The sequence below is a fragment of the Musa acuminata genome, chromosome BXJ2-11, assembly GCF_036884655.1.
Source record: "Musa acuminata AAA Group cultivar baxijiao chromosome BXJ2-11, Cavendish_Baxijiao_AAA, whole genome shotgun sequence".
Classification (NCBI taxonomy): domain Eukaryota; kingdom Viridiplantae; phylum Streptophyta; class Magnoliopsida; order Zingiberales; family Musaceae; genus Musa; species Musa acuminata.
This window is the reverse complement of record NC_088348.1, coordinates 314,893-332,988: the sequence shown is the minus strand read 5'-3', so window position 1 is coordinate 332,988 and position 18,096 is coordinate 314,893. Positions and strand designations below refer to the sequence as shown.

The 18,096-nt window shown below is 35.5% G+C and overlaps 2 protein-coding genes across 2 annotated transcripts; both read left to right on the top strand.

Moving 5' to 3' along the window:
• The first annotated feature begins 4,938 nt into the window (after nucleotides 1-4,938).
• LOC103970043 (replication factor C subunit 3-like) lies at nucleotides 4,939-8,957 on the top strand. The gene is made up of 11 exons (XM_009383673.3): nucleotides 4,939-5,583; nucleotides 6,035-6,145; nucleotides 6,222-6,254; nucleotides 6,432-6,600; nucleotides 6,776-6,954; nucleotides 7,051-7,187; nucleotides 7,821-7,916; nucleotides 8,045-8,114; nucleotides 8,241-8,321; nucleotides 8,419-8,521; nucleotides 8,648-8,957. The coding sequence occupies exons 1-11, from the start codon at nucleotides 4,942-4,944 to the stop codon at nucleotides 8,710-8,712; spliced, it is 1,686 nt and encodes a 561-aa protein (XP_009381948.2). The 5' UTR covers nucleotides 4,939-4,941; the 3' UTR covers nucleotides 8,713-8,957.
• A 1,506-nt stretch (nucleotides 8,958-10,463) lies between these two features.
• Nucleotides 10,464-17,822, top strand: LOC135626581 (protein ORANGE, chloroplastic-like). The gene is made up of 8 exons (XM_065131996.1): nucleotides 10,464-10,826; nucleotides 12,030-12,144; nucleotides 12,942-13,058; nucleotides 13,143-13,229; nucleotides 15,019-15,095; nucleotides 16,054-16,181; nucleotides 16,998-17,134; nucleotides 17,579-17,822. The coding sequence occupies exons 1-8, from the start codon at nucleotides 10,606-10,608 to the stop codon at nucleotides 17,654-17,656; spliced, it is 960 nt and encodes a 319-aa protein (XP_064988068.1). The 5' UTR covers nucleotides 10,464-10,605; the 3' UTR covers nucleotides 17,657-17,822.
• The last annotated feature ends 274 nt before the right edge of the window (nucleotides 17,823-18,096 follow it).

The window sequence follows — 18,096 nt, the reverse complement described above, 5'->3', positions numbered from 1 at the left end:
CTTCTTGCTGGGACTGCTGAAGAGCGAAGCTTTGGCACTGCAACTGGGATCCGATCCACGAATAGGAATTACCGTGGGCGCCCTGGAATTGGATTCCCATCCTCCTCGAGTCCTTGTCCTCACACTCACGCAGATGATTGAAGGATGGGCTTTACAGATGGATGCATCCCACACCATTAGGAAGCAGCCGCTATATACAAACATCGATCTAATAATATGGAGTACGATCTGGGGCTCCAAGGGTACGGACGCCTGAATGATATCGCTCCCATGCACCGTACAGGCTATCAACGTAAGAATACTATTCGCTAGCTGTAACTCACGGCATCGCCAGCTGCTTGGCATCCTCGCTTCAGAACATCGTATAATTCGTGCATTGGGCGTTGCAGATGTTGATTTGGGAAAGTACGTTGGGCAATAAATAATTCTCTCTCTCTCTCTCTCTCTCTCTCACTCACTATAATTTATATCCTTTTTTTCTTTGAGAAGGAAATTTAAAGATAAAATAGATTTGTAAACAGGAAATTATATAAAGTAATTATGTATAGACATATACTTTAACAGAGACCTCAAATCTGATGGTCATGAAAAATAGAAGTTATATATATATATATATATATATATATCATCTTGTACAATTTTATGAATTTTAGGTATCACAAAGGCTGTTCAAGTGTCTTCACAAGCAGCCCAAACATAAACATGGTGTGGATTAAATTTCTCTTCAAATTATTTGCAGAATATAACGCTGAAGAACACAGTAAAAGACGTTTGTGTTTTACACGAATATGACGAATATTCGTATGTAAAAGACGTATGTAAAACACATTTGTAAGAAAGCACAATGCTGAATTTTATTTTCTCTTCGCATTCGTGTGAATCACAACCTCTTTATTTTTTTTAATGCTCAATTCAGATTATTTTGTGCTGACACTATAAAGCTTAGCTTGTTCTACTCTCCCGGATTTTGATAAAAGATCTAACCCATCGTAAATAAAATATCTGCAAAATGATATGGTGATTCTTTGATAACTTGGTCGAATGGATGTCATATATGATATTTATAATTAAGTGAGTTAGCTTCTTAAAAAAAAATCATACATCATATAGTCTATACAAATCTTATTCCTTTTAGTTTATAATGAAAAATAAAAATAATAATATAATATAAACAATTTTTTTTTCTGTTTTTTAATTAAATAAAAAACCATTTTTTTCGTTGTATTTGGGATTTTCTATTTTGGAAATATAAATTTATCCTGAATACTGAAACTAATCTCCTTTGTTCTGAGGACTAACAGAAACTAAAATAGCACACAAGCCTTGTTTGGTAAAACGAACCACAGATGTCAATTACATTCGATTCGTAATATCTCACAAAGCTCAGACTATGCGAGAGGCAGACAACAAACAGAAAGAAAGACGTAATGCTCCATCGGTTCCAAACCGAGAACATCCAAGTCAAGGCAAGCAAAGCTTGGAGAGGAAATTGACGACGAGTACAAGAAGGACATCATTATTAGACCACTCTACTTTTTACTGACGATAGAAACATGAGGGCGAAGATCCAGAATGGCTCATGAACATGAACGAGAGCTCACTTGTCACTCCACACTGGCGAAAAAATGGGTACTTCCTTCCCCTCTTCCCTTGTAAATCCCAACAAGAAAATCAACACAGCAAAACCCAAGGAAAAGACCTGTTCTTCCTGTGAGAATTTATGTTCAAATTTTACCTTCTTGCACCCCCCAAACCATTATCACTGCGAGTCCTCGAGGGTGAGCTCAGAAAGCAGTCGAATCAAAAGTACAGCTTCCGTTTCAATAGGCACCAACATAAAGCTCCAGAATTCTTCTGGAGTGTGTGTGTGTGTGTGTGTGTGTGTGAAGAATGGGAAAGAGGGAAAGAAAGAGTGAGTGGGAAAAAATAAATTGGAGAACTTACAGGGTGAGATGGGTGTGGAGTTTGGAATCTGTACAATCCAACAGCAATCAAATTAATGATGAGGGAAGGAAAAGGGGGAGGAGGTGAATAATAGGTGGGGAAGGCTCTTCCTTTTCCTCTTTACGACCTCCTCTTGCACTCGGTTTTTAGTTTGGGGTGGATCGTAAAGCTAAATCATACTCGATCATATGGATTGAGATATGAGTACAAAATATCTAGTCATATGAGTAAAAAGAGATCAATTAATTAATTTTATAGTTGTTCAATTTTTTCCATCTACGTTCACTTTTTTTTATTCCATTTTTCTATAAACTTTCAACTGTCATTAACGATTTTTTTTTCTTTTTCTAATGAGTAAAGGTCAATGATTCCTTACAATTTTCTCTTTTTCAAGGCGAAGGAGAGAAAGATCTCTCATCTCTTACACTTTAGTATTACAACCAAATTGATGCTTTAAATGAGTGCTTAAAATACTTTGAAACATCAAGAATTGATGCTTCATTAGCTAAATGGAAGTGGGATATTTATAGACCCAAAAAGCTTCAAGAATGAAATCAAAATTTAAATTCTTAACATTTTCATGATTTGAATTGTACTTATACTAACACCGATACTACTAACGAAAGCAATTAAAATCCAATACGATATAAGACTTTCGCAATCGTATCATCAAAATCTAAATGATACTATTGTCGATAAGGTTAACAACACCTTTTGTGTTGTCGCCCAAGCCACCTTTAAGCTATGTGTTTAGCCTTCTAATGGGCCTAATTACGATCCAAGCCTAAGCCCAAAGGCTGTTACCAGCTTGAGCTTTAATATGGCTCAATAATGACTCCAATTCACTATAGAATACTTCAATCTTGACTCAATAATTTTATCTAACACAACATCAAAACTTTCAACATATTTTTCAATCTTACGATACTTCGACCAAACCTCCGACACATCATGTTATCTCTAGTATATTGCTTACTCCTTCGATATATCATCTTCACCATGATATTTGATCTTTCAATATGATATCTATTCCTTTTGACATAATGTTTGAATTTTTAGTGCGAAGTTCGTTCTTTAGTATATTGACCAATCCTATGGTTCGATATTTGTCTCTTTGGTAGTTTGAGTGTATAATCGAAGTATTTTCTACATTACTTATCTCAAAAGCATATTAATTTAATAATTTATTAATTAATTTTATCATCAAAATTTGAGATTCAATAATCTCCTTTATGATGATAATCGATTGATGACCGGTCTTAGCAAGACTTTTCTTATCTATATGTCATTTTTTAAAAGTTACGATGAACTTGAACTCCAAAGCATATATCCTTTCAATGTTAATTTTGAATTTAAATTAAAATAAATTTGATCTTATTGAGATTATTATTTGAAGCCTAAACATTCAGTTATTTTAATTTTTATAAAATAATATTCAATTATTATCAAGATATAATACATAGGTCGAATAAAAGTTATAAACGTAGATGTTGATACATTTAGATAAACCTTCCCTTTAGTCATCAGTAAAAAGAAACAATCATTGAATCCCTATTTGGATGACGAAATTGATAAGTTTATGAACTAATAAACATTTGAGATAAGCGATGCAAGAGAAACTTCGATCATGGACTTGAACCATCGAAAGACAAATCATTGAACCAAGAGAATCAAACGTTGGATCAAAAAAACATCATGTTAGAGATTGGACGTCGGACCAGAGGATTGATCAACGTACCAAAGGATGAACTTTAAGCTATGAGTTTGGGCATCGAGTCGAAATGATCGATATTGTACCAAGAATTATTATTATATATATTTTAATGTACGAAGCTAGATCATTAATTAAAAAATACCTTCCATTATTAATATTTTGGGTTAAGTTATAAAATTGACTTCGAGCATAAGTTCTTAATCACGAGTCTTGATATCCTAATTTAAGTTGGTATTGCAGGTACAAAATTGAATAAGAATTTGTTCAACTAACACCAATGCATAGGTTGGACTGGAAAAAAAATAAATTATTATTATTGATAACTCGATCAATCAATTGATCACAAGATTACCTTAACGTTTTAATAAACTATGATGATGACAACGACACGCCCATTATATTATTTCAAGTAAAAAAAATCAAGAATATCCCAATAGGTAAGAATGGAGATATCTCGTTTTAAGGACAAAAGAGCTATGGTCACTTTCAATGTATATTTTAATATAATATAATATACTACGTATGTATACATTAATCAATATTAATTGTGATTATCAATTATTAGTTTGAATTTAAAATATATAATATATTAGAATAACTTAAGATATTATATTTTATAATGAACATTAAGTTTCTTTGTGACATTAAATTTTAAATAATCTCTATTGTTTAAATAATCAAATAATAATAAATTTAGGAGATCGATTTTAAAAAGATAAATATAATAATTTCTAACTTGGGTGAAATATGTGTGTACATATACGACGCGGAAGCTGCAAACGTCGTCGTATCCTCACCCGAAACGGGTCCTCCAGTTCCCCATCTCTTCGAAGTAGGATCCTGTTCAATACTTGAAACTTCCAAGGCCAATCTCAACCGTTCATGTGTCCAGTTGGATATGGGCTCCGGAGAAGTTCAGCGGGGCCGACAAAATCAGACGGCTGGGACGCGACAATTAGAGGATACCAGTTCAAGACGCCCTGGCGGATCATCCACCTGGTTCATCTCGGATCTCGCGTCAAGCCAACATCGTGCCCTTCGCCACCTCCTCTTGATCATCTCGCATCACGCCAAAATAGAAACGCACACTATTTCGTAAGCCTACCCAAATTTACCTCCGGAAAGTCGGTGGGCTCCGTCACGACTCCACCTTTCTTCCCCGGTCACCAACGGCAAATGAGGCGGGTGGTCTATGGCGGGTAGAAAATGTGGTAATTGTTCGAGGCAGAAGCAAATCCCCTCGCCTTCAAAAGCCCCCTCCCGCCTCCCCCGACCCAACGGCGATGCCGTTTAACGGCGCCTCCTCCTCCTCTACTCTTCTCTTCAACGCCATCGCCACTATGAAGGGCCCCTTCGCTTCCTTCCGCCGTTCCTCCTCCGAACCCGCTGTCTCTACCTCTGACGACGCAGGATCTACGGCACCCGATTCCTCCGCCGCCCACTCCTCCTTCCTTGCCGAGGAACCCCTCCGCCATAGCCAGGGCCTTCTCCGTCCCTTCCTCCCGAGCCTCGGTTTCAGCCCTGGCCGCCGCAAGACCCTTCCGGACGGCGCCGCCACGGCCACGTCGTCGCTCGGGTCCCCTCCCGCGGGTCATCCTGGTGGGTCTCAGATTTCCCAGTCCTCGACTCGTGGTGAGGAGGGTGGATCGAGGGGGGAGATTACCTCTACCTCTCCGACGAGCAAGCCCTCGAGGGAGAGCGAACCGGTTCCGGTCCACCTATCACCTGTCGCTGTTACGGCGCCGGCTGCTGCTGATGCAATCATCACCGCCGTAGAGAAGAAGGGCAGCACCACCAATTCGAAGGATGCGGTGAGCACTGGGGTTTTTGAGGAGAAGGCATATGTTTGGGCAAACAAGTACCGACCAAGTGCTCTAAACGAGTTCATCTGTAACAGAGACCAGGCTATGGAACTCCGCCAGATGGTACGATTTGTTCTATTTGTTGTTGTATCATATAACAAACCTATAATAACAGGAGAAGGCCCAGCTACTCTAACAATTCTTCATCATCTGAATCCACCTTGTTCCTGAGACACAGAGGTGGGATCAAAACCAGGGAAAGATGTCAATGTCATTGTAGTAGGTTATAGTGACGTTATACCGTCATTTTCATCTTCAGTTTATAAACAGAGACAAAAAATACAAATTGATCGATCCCCATGAAATTAATCTTATAATCTTGTTGCATAATAATTTCTTTTTCCTGCCTTTGAAATAGACTTGTGCTTACCAAAGTGTAACCTAAACTGATCCTCAAGTTCCTAAGCTCTAGGTGCATATCAAGCCACGTTTATACTTTTTTTTTTTTTTTTAACTTTTAACATAACTTCAATTAGATATAAAAATTTCTTCTTTTTTTTGTTTTATTTTGTAGGTTAATGCACCCCAATTCAGCCATTTAATATTTGAAGGCCCTCCAGGGGTCGGGAAGAAAACTATGGTTTTAGCAACATTGAGAGATGCCTTTGGACCTGAGAATTTAGAGGTAAAGATCATTTCCTTAACAGCAATCATGTCATTTTTTAATCTTCTGTATAAAATTGGACAATTCCTTTTTGCAGATGAAAACCGAGCTGAAAAAGTTTGAGCTGAAGGTACCTTTTTTTTTTTTTTTACATTACCCTGTTGCTTTTTTCATGACCAAAGCATATTCACCAATTATGATAAATTCAAAGACCATAATGGAGAGATTCCTGTTTTAAGAATCACAGACTATAGAACTCTTAGAGGCAGAGTTTGGCATGAGAAGTAATTGTGGATTTCATCTCTAGGGAGAATTCATTACAAATATTGAAGTTATCATGAGGAGATCTTCCCAACATGTTGAGGTCAACCTATCTGATTTGCATGGGTACGAGAAACATGTCATAATATCTTTGATACATGAATCATATATACCATCAGATAGATACGACAACTGTGATCATACAAATGTCAGAGGTACATATCATCTCTAAATCCTGAATATCTGATGTATAATCACTTATTAGGTTTGAATTGGGATCGGCATTCTCTATTTAAAATGTAAAGTGATAGTATTTTCTTATAGGTGATATTAGCTATTTTTTTGGTTTCCATGTCATGCCTATTCTCTAAGATATCTTTAGTCCTGCAGTGGTGGTTCTCCATGAGGCTGACAAGCTTTCAACAGATGCTCAACATTATGTCTGTTGGCTCATGGAAAAGTACAAGGGTTGCAATAAGATTTTTTTCTGCTGTTCAGATACGTCAAAGCTTCAGATCATCAAACCTATTTGCAAGATCGTAAAGCTTCGACCACCATCAGACAATGAGGTTACCTGTTGCATCTATCTTCTCATTAGAAGAGGTGATCAATGTTTTGTTTAATTACAAATGTTACAGACAATGAAATTAATGACCTCTTTTCAGATTATTGAAGTTCTTGAGTTTATTGCAAGGCAAGAATCCATAGATTTGCCACACCACATGGCCAAGAGATTTGCTGAGAACTCAAAGCATAATCTTCGACAAGCAATACGTTCTTTTGAAGCATCTTGGAACTCAAAGTATACAAGTAGCTGTTTGTTTGCATTTTCAGATTGTATATAAGCTGTTGTAGCCTCTTTATAGTATAATTCTATATTCGTCGAGTTTAAGATCATACTTGTTTCATAATTCTTAATCCTCTTAGCATGATGGGGTTGTAAGATATTTGCAACTGAACCTTATGCGATATTGCAGTTAAGTAGCTGATTTCTAAATGCGACATGAAGAAGACAAAATAGAACATGAAAATTTCAATGAAATAGATTAAGGATCAATTTTGGTCTAATTGAGACTTGTGACAGAAAATTGAATAGAAAAGTTATACAATATTTGGGATTCATTATGGAAGGTGAGTTGTTTAGTTGTTCACCTTCTATTCATATAGCAATTGAACTTTTTGCTTCTCTTGCAATTGTATAGGAATAGTAAATATTTTTTCCTTCTTTTTTTAAGGAAATAACGAATAAAACTATTGACATTCATGCATACATCACCTCTGTAAGTACTAAGTGACCTGATATTTAGTTTAGTTCTATTTCGCTAGCAAATTAAATTGTCTTTATTGGAGTTGTTTTTCCTTCTAAAATAAGCAAGCTATTCTAGGTATTATAAATTAACCATTTATATATTTTAATCTGTCTGCTTAATCACAGTTATTCTCTCAAAGAAAACCAGGATATCCTAACTGGATGGGAAGATGATATAGCTAGCATAGCCAAAAGTATTGTTGACGAGCAAAGCCCTAAACAGTAAGCACTTGTTGTTTGTCGGAGCATCCGTGTTCTTTCTTTTTAGAACTCTGAGAACTGATGCTTGTTGTTGAGAATTTTGGCCTTGGAGTATGCGGAGGAAATTGATGGTGCATTTTGTTGGACAGATTGTATATAATCCGTGGAAAGCTTAAGAATCTTATCGAGTATGATGTATCGCCAGATTTTATATTTACTGTATGATTTTTCTTTTTCCTCAACATGGTTTGTTTGGATGCTTCAGTAATCAACAGCAATATTTTCTTATCTGACAAAATTGACAATTCAATCATCTAAATACTATCGGTCTCATTGTTGTTGCAGACACTTATAGTTGAACTCAAGGAGCATTTGGACGATCAACTCCAAGCCAAGATAGACGACTTGTATCGGGAATATAAAAATGTAAGCATAGTTACTTGCTTTGGGAACCAAGATGATTCTTGTGTTTGCCTTTTCTTGGAATGCATAATATGATTTTAAGTCTCTTGCTGTTATTCAGTGGGATAACATGAGCTTCTTGGATGCCATCAAGCATACATCGTTGGAACATCCTGAACCAAGTGACTTGAAAAGGAACGTACGCTATTTTATGAGGATCGAAGGTACGAGTTTTCTTTTATTTTATTAGTATATTAAATAATCGAAGGTATACATGGTTCTGTTGCCCTAGTGCTTACCAATTTTAAGATATTTTGCATGACCTAATCAAATTTGTTGTTTCTTGACAGAATTTATAGCCAAGTTCATGAGCCTGTACAAATCAGCCGCCACAAAGAGGGTAGAGGGACCCTAAAACTAGCAGTGAATAGCAAGCAGTCCTACTATTTCTAGACATATTACATTTGTGTCTATATAGTAGACCATATTCAACGTGGTGAAAGGAAATGGATTATTTCCCAGTAGATGATTTTACAAGCAGCACATCATGTGTAATTTTGAGTACTTTGTCGATGCCACACTCATAAAACAGTCAGCCTAACAATTCCTTTTTGTAAAGGTAGGGATGTGCATGGATATATTGGTTGGAAATATACACAATCAGTAGGTGTAACATGGCATACATTCATCAAAATTCTATCCAATTAAAATAATTGGAAAAAATCATATAAATAGGTCATAAGATAATTTTTATAATTCTTTTATTACATAAAATATCAACATGATTGAAGTTAATATTGTGAGAATTACAATGTTGATAGGTGTATTTTAGTTCCATTGTATACATATATCAAGAAACATGTTCACATAAAAAATCTTGCTAAAAATCAAGAAGCTAATATTACAATGTGCCGGTCGTATACATGAGATAATATTTCAAACATAATCAAAATTAAAAGCTTCAGTTGGTGGAGTACAAATGACCATTCCTACGTGAGTCTCCTCTTTGAACACTTTACTGTATGTATGTCTTATGAGAAGAGGAAGGAGAGAGGTAGAGATGAGGAGAAAGAAAAGTATAGGTTAAAAGTTAGTGCTATAAGTTTTAACTTGAACTCGACCAATCCAGTGAGTTAGATCAGTGCACCCTTGCAAGTATAATAGGTTTAAGGAGGTGGTTAGAAGCTGTCTGCTAGTAAATTTTTTACGGAATATTATATCTCTTCTATATCATGTATAAAAGTATAAAAGTTTTTGATTATTATATCTCTTCTATATCGTAAAACATAACCTTTTTTTATTACTGTCATCCGCACTTATGCGGATACTAACTTGAACATTGAAAGGATCAATTGAAAAATCTCTTTAGATCTCGATATTTATGTATGTAGAGGTACCTTACAAGTTTAATGCTTCCATCTCAAAAACAAATAATCATACGGATCTGAACCACATCAGGCTTATCAAGATATTAATAACATATTCTTTCGACACTTCAAAAAAGAGTTTTTCTTAATCATCCATAAAAATAAATAAATAATATATATACTCCTTCAAATATTTATATTTTAAACATTTTATAAATACCTGCCCAATAAATAATTACACATTCCAAATTAGTTTGGTATAAAAATAACAATGAAAATATAATATATTTGTTCTCTTCCATTATTTTATCTCAATCTAATTTTCTTATTCTCACAAGATTTTTTTTTCCCTTTTATTGCATATTTCAATATTGAACGTACTTAAAAAGGGACCATCCAATCTATAGATACTAGTATTAGATAGAGCTTCAACTTTATAATACTAAAAATATTTACCATATTTTCGTTTTATATGAATATATCGAACGATAATAATAATAATAATAATAATAATAATAATAATAATAATAATAACAAAAATATAATGCTTCAATTATTTAACGTTGTTATACATACATACATACATACATACATACATACATACATAAATAATAATATTTTTAATTTAAATTTAAAAAAATTAAAATGGAATAGGGTTTTCTCGACCTCTCTTTATCTCCCCTCTTCCCATATTCTCTATCGGTTATGTTATAATTATAAGTAAGTTAAATTTAATTTAATTTATTGGAGCAAATTCGGATACAAGTAATTAATTATAGAGGACGAGAATATTGTAGTTTTTTCCCACCACATTTTGCTCCGTGTCGCCACTTCTCGCTTCCACACCTCTCCGACTCTCCGAGAAGATAGAGGAGATGATTAGATCGAATTCTTGGTCTTATTTTAACCCTTTTGCCAACAAGAATTAGAACCCCAAAAGGATGCTGTGCTCGGATCGAATACTGACTCTGCCCCCCATCCCTCGCCATCCGAGCTGGAGATTTACTCCCGCTACGAGGATCGGAGGGCCGCAGCCGCCGGCGATCTTGAAATGGAGGCCGATGGCTGCGAGGGACGCGGACGCGGACGCTGCCGCTTCCTCTTCTTCATCCTCGGTCGACACGGCCGCCGCTAGTGATTCCGCCGAGAAAAACCCCTCCGGGTACTATTTTCGAATCTCTGTCTAATTGAGTTTAGGTTGGGCTGAGATCGTTGTCGCGACTTGCATCGACTTGGTTGGGTTGTTGGTAAATCCGGTGTGATGAGCATGAGAAGCCGAAGAAAGCCTGTTTGGTTTCTAAAGATGTGGTGGTTTGTGTTATTTGCTGAATGATTTGAAGTTCATGTTCTCTTTTAGTGCAGCCTAGTGTCTCCGGTGTTGTCGTACTTGATGAATTCCTTCTAAATCTGTTATATTTACTTATTTAGTGCAATTGCTTGTTGAGAACGTCAAGTTCCTCTGTTTTATTTATTTATTTATTTATTTATTTTTGCCATCGGAGAAGGCCTAGAAAGGAAGACGTGATTGCACAAAATCTATTATACCTTTTTTTTTCAGGGTTAACTACACTGTATAGTTAGGCAACACATTTTTAGGGAACAAGTTGGAGAAAAGAGGGATTCATGGGAAGTAGAAGACCTGTCATGTCAAAATCTCCATTGTCACTAAAAAGATATTCATTGGCAACAAGGCGTTGCAGTGATGTACAAGGATGCTCTAGAAACCATGTGGCGAAGAATTATCATGGTCAATCATCTCTATTATGATGAAAAAGATATTCATTACAAATAGACGTCACTTTCTTGAAGAATATTGCACCACGTCGTTGCAATCATATACAAGGATGCTCAAGTAAATGTGGTGACCTATTCTTGAGGTTCCATGCTCACAAGATGTAGTCTCATAATTCTGGTTGCAAGTTTTGATATACATGCTACCTCTTCTGGTGGCTTAAGGAAAATATTAATTATCTTGAACTTTCATTATTGTCTGTCAATTCAGTTTCCCCAAAATTAAATGAGATGAAATTCTGTAGGAACACTAGTTTTGATTGTGTAGCAGGATGCCCAGAATTCTTAGTTTTTAGCACTTTGATACGTGTTTTAGTAGCTTGGTGCTTTTAATATTACCCATGCTGTACAATCATATCTACATATGTCATTATATGCATTCAATTTCTCCTTGATGTTAAATATGATAAAGTGCTGCATATAATGTAAAACAATGCCTTTTTCATTATTTGTCCTCTCTGTTAGCCATATCCTAAAGCATCTCTCAATCTGAGTAATCGTCAACCTGTTGCAGTTCATGTATGTCCTTATTTTTCTTATGCTAATCTATTTTTCTATTTATTCACAAATGTAGCTTTTGTATAATTGAAGGACCTGAAACAGTTCAGGATTTTGCAAAAATGGAATTGCAAGAAATTCAAGATAACATTAGAAGTCGTCGCAATAAGATCTTTTTGCACATGGAGGAGGTGAGTCATTGTTGATCTAATCAGCATGTGTGAAGTCAAATTAGTTGTGCCACATTTGGAAGATCCTATTAGATTTTCATAGTTTATGGTTCATACTGTCAGGAGTAGCTTCATGATTGTCTCTTGATTTGATGTAGCACAAAGTATAGAAGTAGAGAAAAGAGAGAGTAAGAGAGGAGTGAGATTAGAGAGGAGAGTAAGAGACTAGAAGATAGAAGATGCAAGTGTTTTTCATTCAAACCTGAACTGTTTCGTCCATTGACAAATTACACTATTTATAGGGGGTTAGGAACCTTAGTACAATCAATAAATGTAATGATTCCCAGGGAACTTGTGTGCTGTTTAGACATCAAAATATAACTTCTAAGAAACCTAAATAGCTATAAAACAACTTATTAAAGTTGAGAAGAAAAAGAGTGTACTTAATGCAAGAGTGCACTTAATACAAAAATAGTGATCGAAGGTTAGCACCTAGAAAGACTAAAAGACTTCATTGTTCCATACAACTCTTAGAGTTTCTAGGCCAGCCAATTGATAAACTCTTCTAAGAGTCTTTGTAAACCTAGATGGTTCTCCATCATTCTCTCCTGGTGGAAAATACAGATTAGCATGTCCTTATGTATCTCCCAAGCTTTATTGTCAGGATTTTTTGCTGCTTATGGAGTAGTTAAAACTTGAAGCACCAGCTGATATTCAAACCAAAATGATGGAGACATCAACTATATACTATGAAATTATGATTGTTAATCAGTTCATTCATTTGAGGGTTTTCTTCATCATTTCCCTTTGATCTATAGGTTCGCAGACTACGAATACAACAGAGAATAAAAAGTGCCGAACAAGGAATCTTCGGTGAAAGACGAGAAAATGAACTTCCTGACTTTCCATCTTTCATACCTTTTCTGCCTCCCCTGGTAAGTCTTTCTGCTACATTTTGGTCTATACAATATCTACTTCCATGATTAACTACGCATTTTTTATTACTGTATTGGTGTCAGACTCCTTCAAATCTAAAGATGTACTATGCTACATGTTTCTCTCTTATTGGGGGAATTATTATCTTTGGTGGCCTTCTTGCACCAACTGTAAGTCTTCTCTCAGATACCTGTTGTTACGGTTGATTTTCAAGTTTGGGAAGTAGAAAGAAGGTGCTTGATATACTCTACTTGTAAAAATTATCTGCTATCAATTATTTGTTCATTCTTGAATGGAAAAGTGTGCAAAACTGTAAATAAACACCAATACATTATCTGATTCTAGATAATCTTCAAGAACCCCTCAGTGATGAAGCACGCCAAAATAGTTGTTTGTTAGGGAAACTTGGAACTACTGAGGCTGTTCTGACAAAGGACTTCAGTCATGAAAATTTTACAGCAACCCAAGATCTTAAAGCTTTTGACAATTGTGACTAGTTGTTTCACTTGTCCATACAAACAAAAGTTTGTTGCATCATATTGGTTATTTCTGTAGATTAGCTTGATTCTGATTTGTGTGATTGGAGGAAAAGGTAATGCACCTCTCAGTTACGTTTTTTCCACTTGCAATTTCACATACATTTCAGATACATATGTTGCGTGTACGATGCGTACCTACATCCACAGAATACATGTAAAGATTCATAAAAATATGCTCTGGGTACCACACTTCTGCAAGCAAAACATTTAACCAATTTATCTTTGTGCTTCATCCACTCTACCAGGTTTTCTGTTAAATATCTTACTCATGTTGAAAGTTTCTCCCTTTCCATATATGTTTTCCTTGGGCAAAAATTCTTCATGGTTAAGCTGTTTCTAGTGACAAAAAACTATAGCAGCCTCAAATATGGGCCTTCTAATTTCTTAACAAGTCACAATATGAGTTATAAGATCCTTAGGAACTAACTAATAAAATATATGGGCTAAATTTTGTTATGAAGGCTGTTCCAATTATTAGTGTTTTTGAGTTAGTCGAGCTGAAACATCTTTAGAAGACACAATCAGTTTGTCATAACTAATATCGGCTTCTCATTAATCTTGAAGCATACAAGCAGAAATCATACTAGTGTTTCATGCAATTAGAGTAATATTTCACTTTTAGAAATGCACTCTTTCCCATAAAGCCCTTATAAATAGTGGACCAAACAAGAACCTATAAGTGTTTTAACATGTTTCAACTAAAGCTTGATTGTATAATTATCATGACCCGGGCCTGATGGGCTAACTAGTATATCAACCTAGCTTAAGCTAAAGTTGATAGTAGTACACTCATCAGAGCTTTATAAGCCAATATTAATCTTGCCCACTTCTGATGTGGGATTAATCGGTATTATAATTTTTCCTACTCAAAGGCTTGAACGTCCTCGTCAAGGCTCAGCATACCCATATCAAGTTGATGGACTAACTGGTCTATCAACTTTGTTTGACCTAAATTACTGATCAAAATACTTAAGCTGAAATTGATAGTTGTACACATTGGATTTTTATAAGTCAATCTTAGTCTTGCCCACTTCTGATGTAGGATTAATCGAGGTGTTATAACAACAATCCTCATTGTAGTGTGATCGGAGAATGTGACTTCGATAGACATGGACCGTCCATGAATTAAAAGCTATTTGCGGAAGGGGAATCTGACCTTTGTAGTTATACTCTGAACTTGGCCTGTACTGCAATTTGCTACAGGATACAAGACAGAGTTCAATATAGGTAATCTGGGTCACCACTAGGCACTATTTACCAGTCATAGGGTGCCTTAATGGAACTAAAGTTTCTTGATGCCAGATTTTGCCTCAAGTTTCTTTCTATGTTATGAATTGCACCATAGTCTTATTCTTTTATTTCTGTTATAAGAATACATCATGTTAGTAACTTTTTTTTTTTACTTTTAACACCTTGCCAGCTGGAGCTCAAGTTGGGATTAGGGGGGACATCTTATGCAGATTTTATACGAAGTATGCATTTGCCAATGCAACTAAGGTACGGTCTAAGCTGTGAATACACTTGATATAAAAGGTGAATTATACTGGGTTGGCTTAGGTATGTCACGTGAGTTCCTTTGAGAATGTTGAGAACTATGAGTTACCATTAATATGAATATTTTTTGCCATAGAAGTGGCATAGACAAGTGATTTCTTATTGAATTGGACTTCTTATATGTATTTATCTTGGAATTGGTTCCAAGGAAAGCAAGCACCTCCAACATTGAAGCAATCAAGTTTACTATCGTGGTCTGTAATCCTGTTATATCTGATCTTAACATCAAACCTCTTTCTTTCAATAGCGATAAAAAGGCCAAATATGCTTTTCTCCTACTCCTGTCATTGTTCATATTCAGGAGTTTTAGAACCGAAGTAGAACAGTACTTCCAACTTGTTCTGGTCAAGTAATAAGCCTCAAAGTCAAAACTTAAAGCACAATAAAGCGTGCCACTTCAGAAAATGCAGTAATCTTGATAAAATGGTATATTATGTTTATGATATAATAGGCTGTCTAGTGATTAGTTTAATGTTCATGTTCATACTATCATTATATTAAATCATCTTTTGAAACATGCTGGATGAGCTTTATCAGTTACTTGGATAGATTTATTTTTCAATGTGTTATAAATATACTTTAATTGTTGTTTACTACAGGATGTTGTGGGGGCATTCCCTCTATTATTTGATATGTTCTTGAAATATGCCAATCTGTCTCTAACACACAACAAAAACTTTAGGATATGGATGTGTTGATTGTTTCTTGATATGCAATAGAAATATCTTTTCTATATCTTTTTCTCCTAGTCTCTTCTTGCCATGAATAATCTTTAATCAGCATATATTTTTTTTGCCTGAGCAAATTATGATAATCCATATATGCAAGTATACACTTTCTTTGCCCATCTTTTTAGGTTGTATATTTATCTCTTACTGGATTTTTATTTAATGATTTGCAGTCAGGTTGATCCAATAGTAGCATCCTTCTCAGGTGGCGCAGTAGGAGTTATCTCAGCTTTAATGGTGGTTGAGATCAACAATGTCAAACAACAGGAGCAGAAGCGGTGCAAATATTGTTTAGGAACAGGTAATCTTCAAGATCCTTAGCTTTTACATGCATTGAAAATTTTATTAATTTATATCATTTATTACATATAATTTATTTATTTATTATTATTGTAAATATGAATCATCTCTTATTGTTCTTTTGTAATGTTAAAGCTATATTTTGTTATCCTTTTTCTACTAGAGAGCGCCTCAGATGTTTTGGAACCTTGGCAACTTTTAGCGCATGCATCTTTAACAATACTAAAATCAAATGACTTTTCATTTAGCATAACTGAACAAGCTACATTTAAATGTAAGGATTGAGGGTGCCTAGTTATGATTTTGCATTGATTTTTTTTTTTTTTTTCTGAAAGGCTGTTATTCAAATCTTCCTATATTTCACTTTGTAGAATGAGTAATTACATTCTTCATTGGCTCTCGACTCAAGGGTCGAGATATCCATTGTCAAGAGTTGTACAAGTCTACATGTATTCATTCATCATGAATGAACTTGCAAATTTACAAGGATCTAAATCCCAAAGAAGTAAAATACAATTATCATATTATGTTAAGAATCTACAACTTTCTTAATATATTAGGAATAGAACTATATATGTAAATCCTAGAGGACAACCCGATTTAAATTAGGAATACAACTCTTTATGAATATAATTATATAGGAACACAGCTATATTCCAAGTAGGAATACAGTCATACAGATATAGGGTTTCCATATTACAGGAATACAATTTCCATGGGAAAATAGCTTCCATATCCTAGAAATACAGCTTTCATATCTGTGTGATTCTCTAACACACTTGCTAATGTATGATAATTTTGTTCATATCACATGCAGGATATCTGGCTTGTGCTCGCTGTTCAAGTACAGGAACTCTTGTCTTGACTGAGCCTGTTGCCACTATCAGTGGCAGTGATCATCCTTTATCACCACCTAGAACAGATAGGTGCTCAAATTGTTCAGGTTCAGGGAAGGTGAGATATGACCATCCAAATATCGGTAGTTTTGTGGATCTGGCAGTGTGCAGTCTATGAACCAATATAATTCACCGATTTTGCAACTAACAAACTACCAGAAATATGAATATATTTCTCTTTGTGCCTGTTTAGTACAGTTATGAGACCACATTATCTAATAAATAATTCTTTGAAGTATAAGCCTTCCTAAGCATAGGATTGTCTGTGAGATGTATGTCATTTGGTATAAATCCTGACTGATGATATGGTATGCATAGTATATAGAATGCGATCAGCCAACAATCTTTTCTAGTCGTGGCATAACGATCTACTGCTGTGATTTAAAGCATGCACATTCAATCTGTGATAGCGATTCATTTAGGAAGCATTCCTCATTGTTCATCAATCTGGCTTCTAACTTTCGACAGTTATGGGAACTCATACTTTTTGTCTTCATTGCAGGTTATGTGTCCGACGTGCCTCTGCACAGGGATGGCTATGGCCAGTGAGCATGACCCACGGATCGATCCATTCGATTAAATGTCTTATCTTTTCAGCTCTAGCAAAGTTGTATATATCCTACCATTCTAGTATTTCCCTCCTATTGCAATTGCTCTTGAAAACGTCTGCCTTGTTCGTTGATATAATCTGAACTCCTCCTCCAATAATGACACTGGGCTCCAATCAAGGAAGGTAGATTTATACACAGGATCTGAGCATCGCATGTCGTGTGTGCTACTGAATGAGACCTCCAAAAGCAGCTGCATGATAGCGTTTACTGAAAGAGGTTGGGAAGGGGATTGATTCCCATGCCGTGTGTGCTACTGTTTGCACGATGGCGTTTACTAAAAGAGGAGGTTGGGGAGGGAGGGGATTCTGAAAGATAGATACGTCGTTGAGTTGTCTCTCTTTTCCCTATGGGGAAAGCAAGCACGTAAAGCTCAGGAGATTTTAATCAAAGAAAGAAGGAAGAGGTGTGT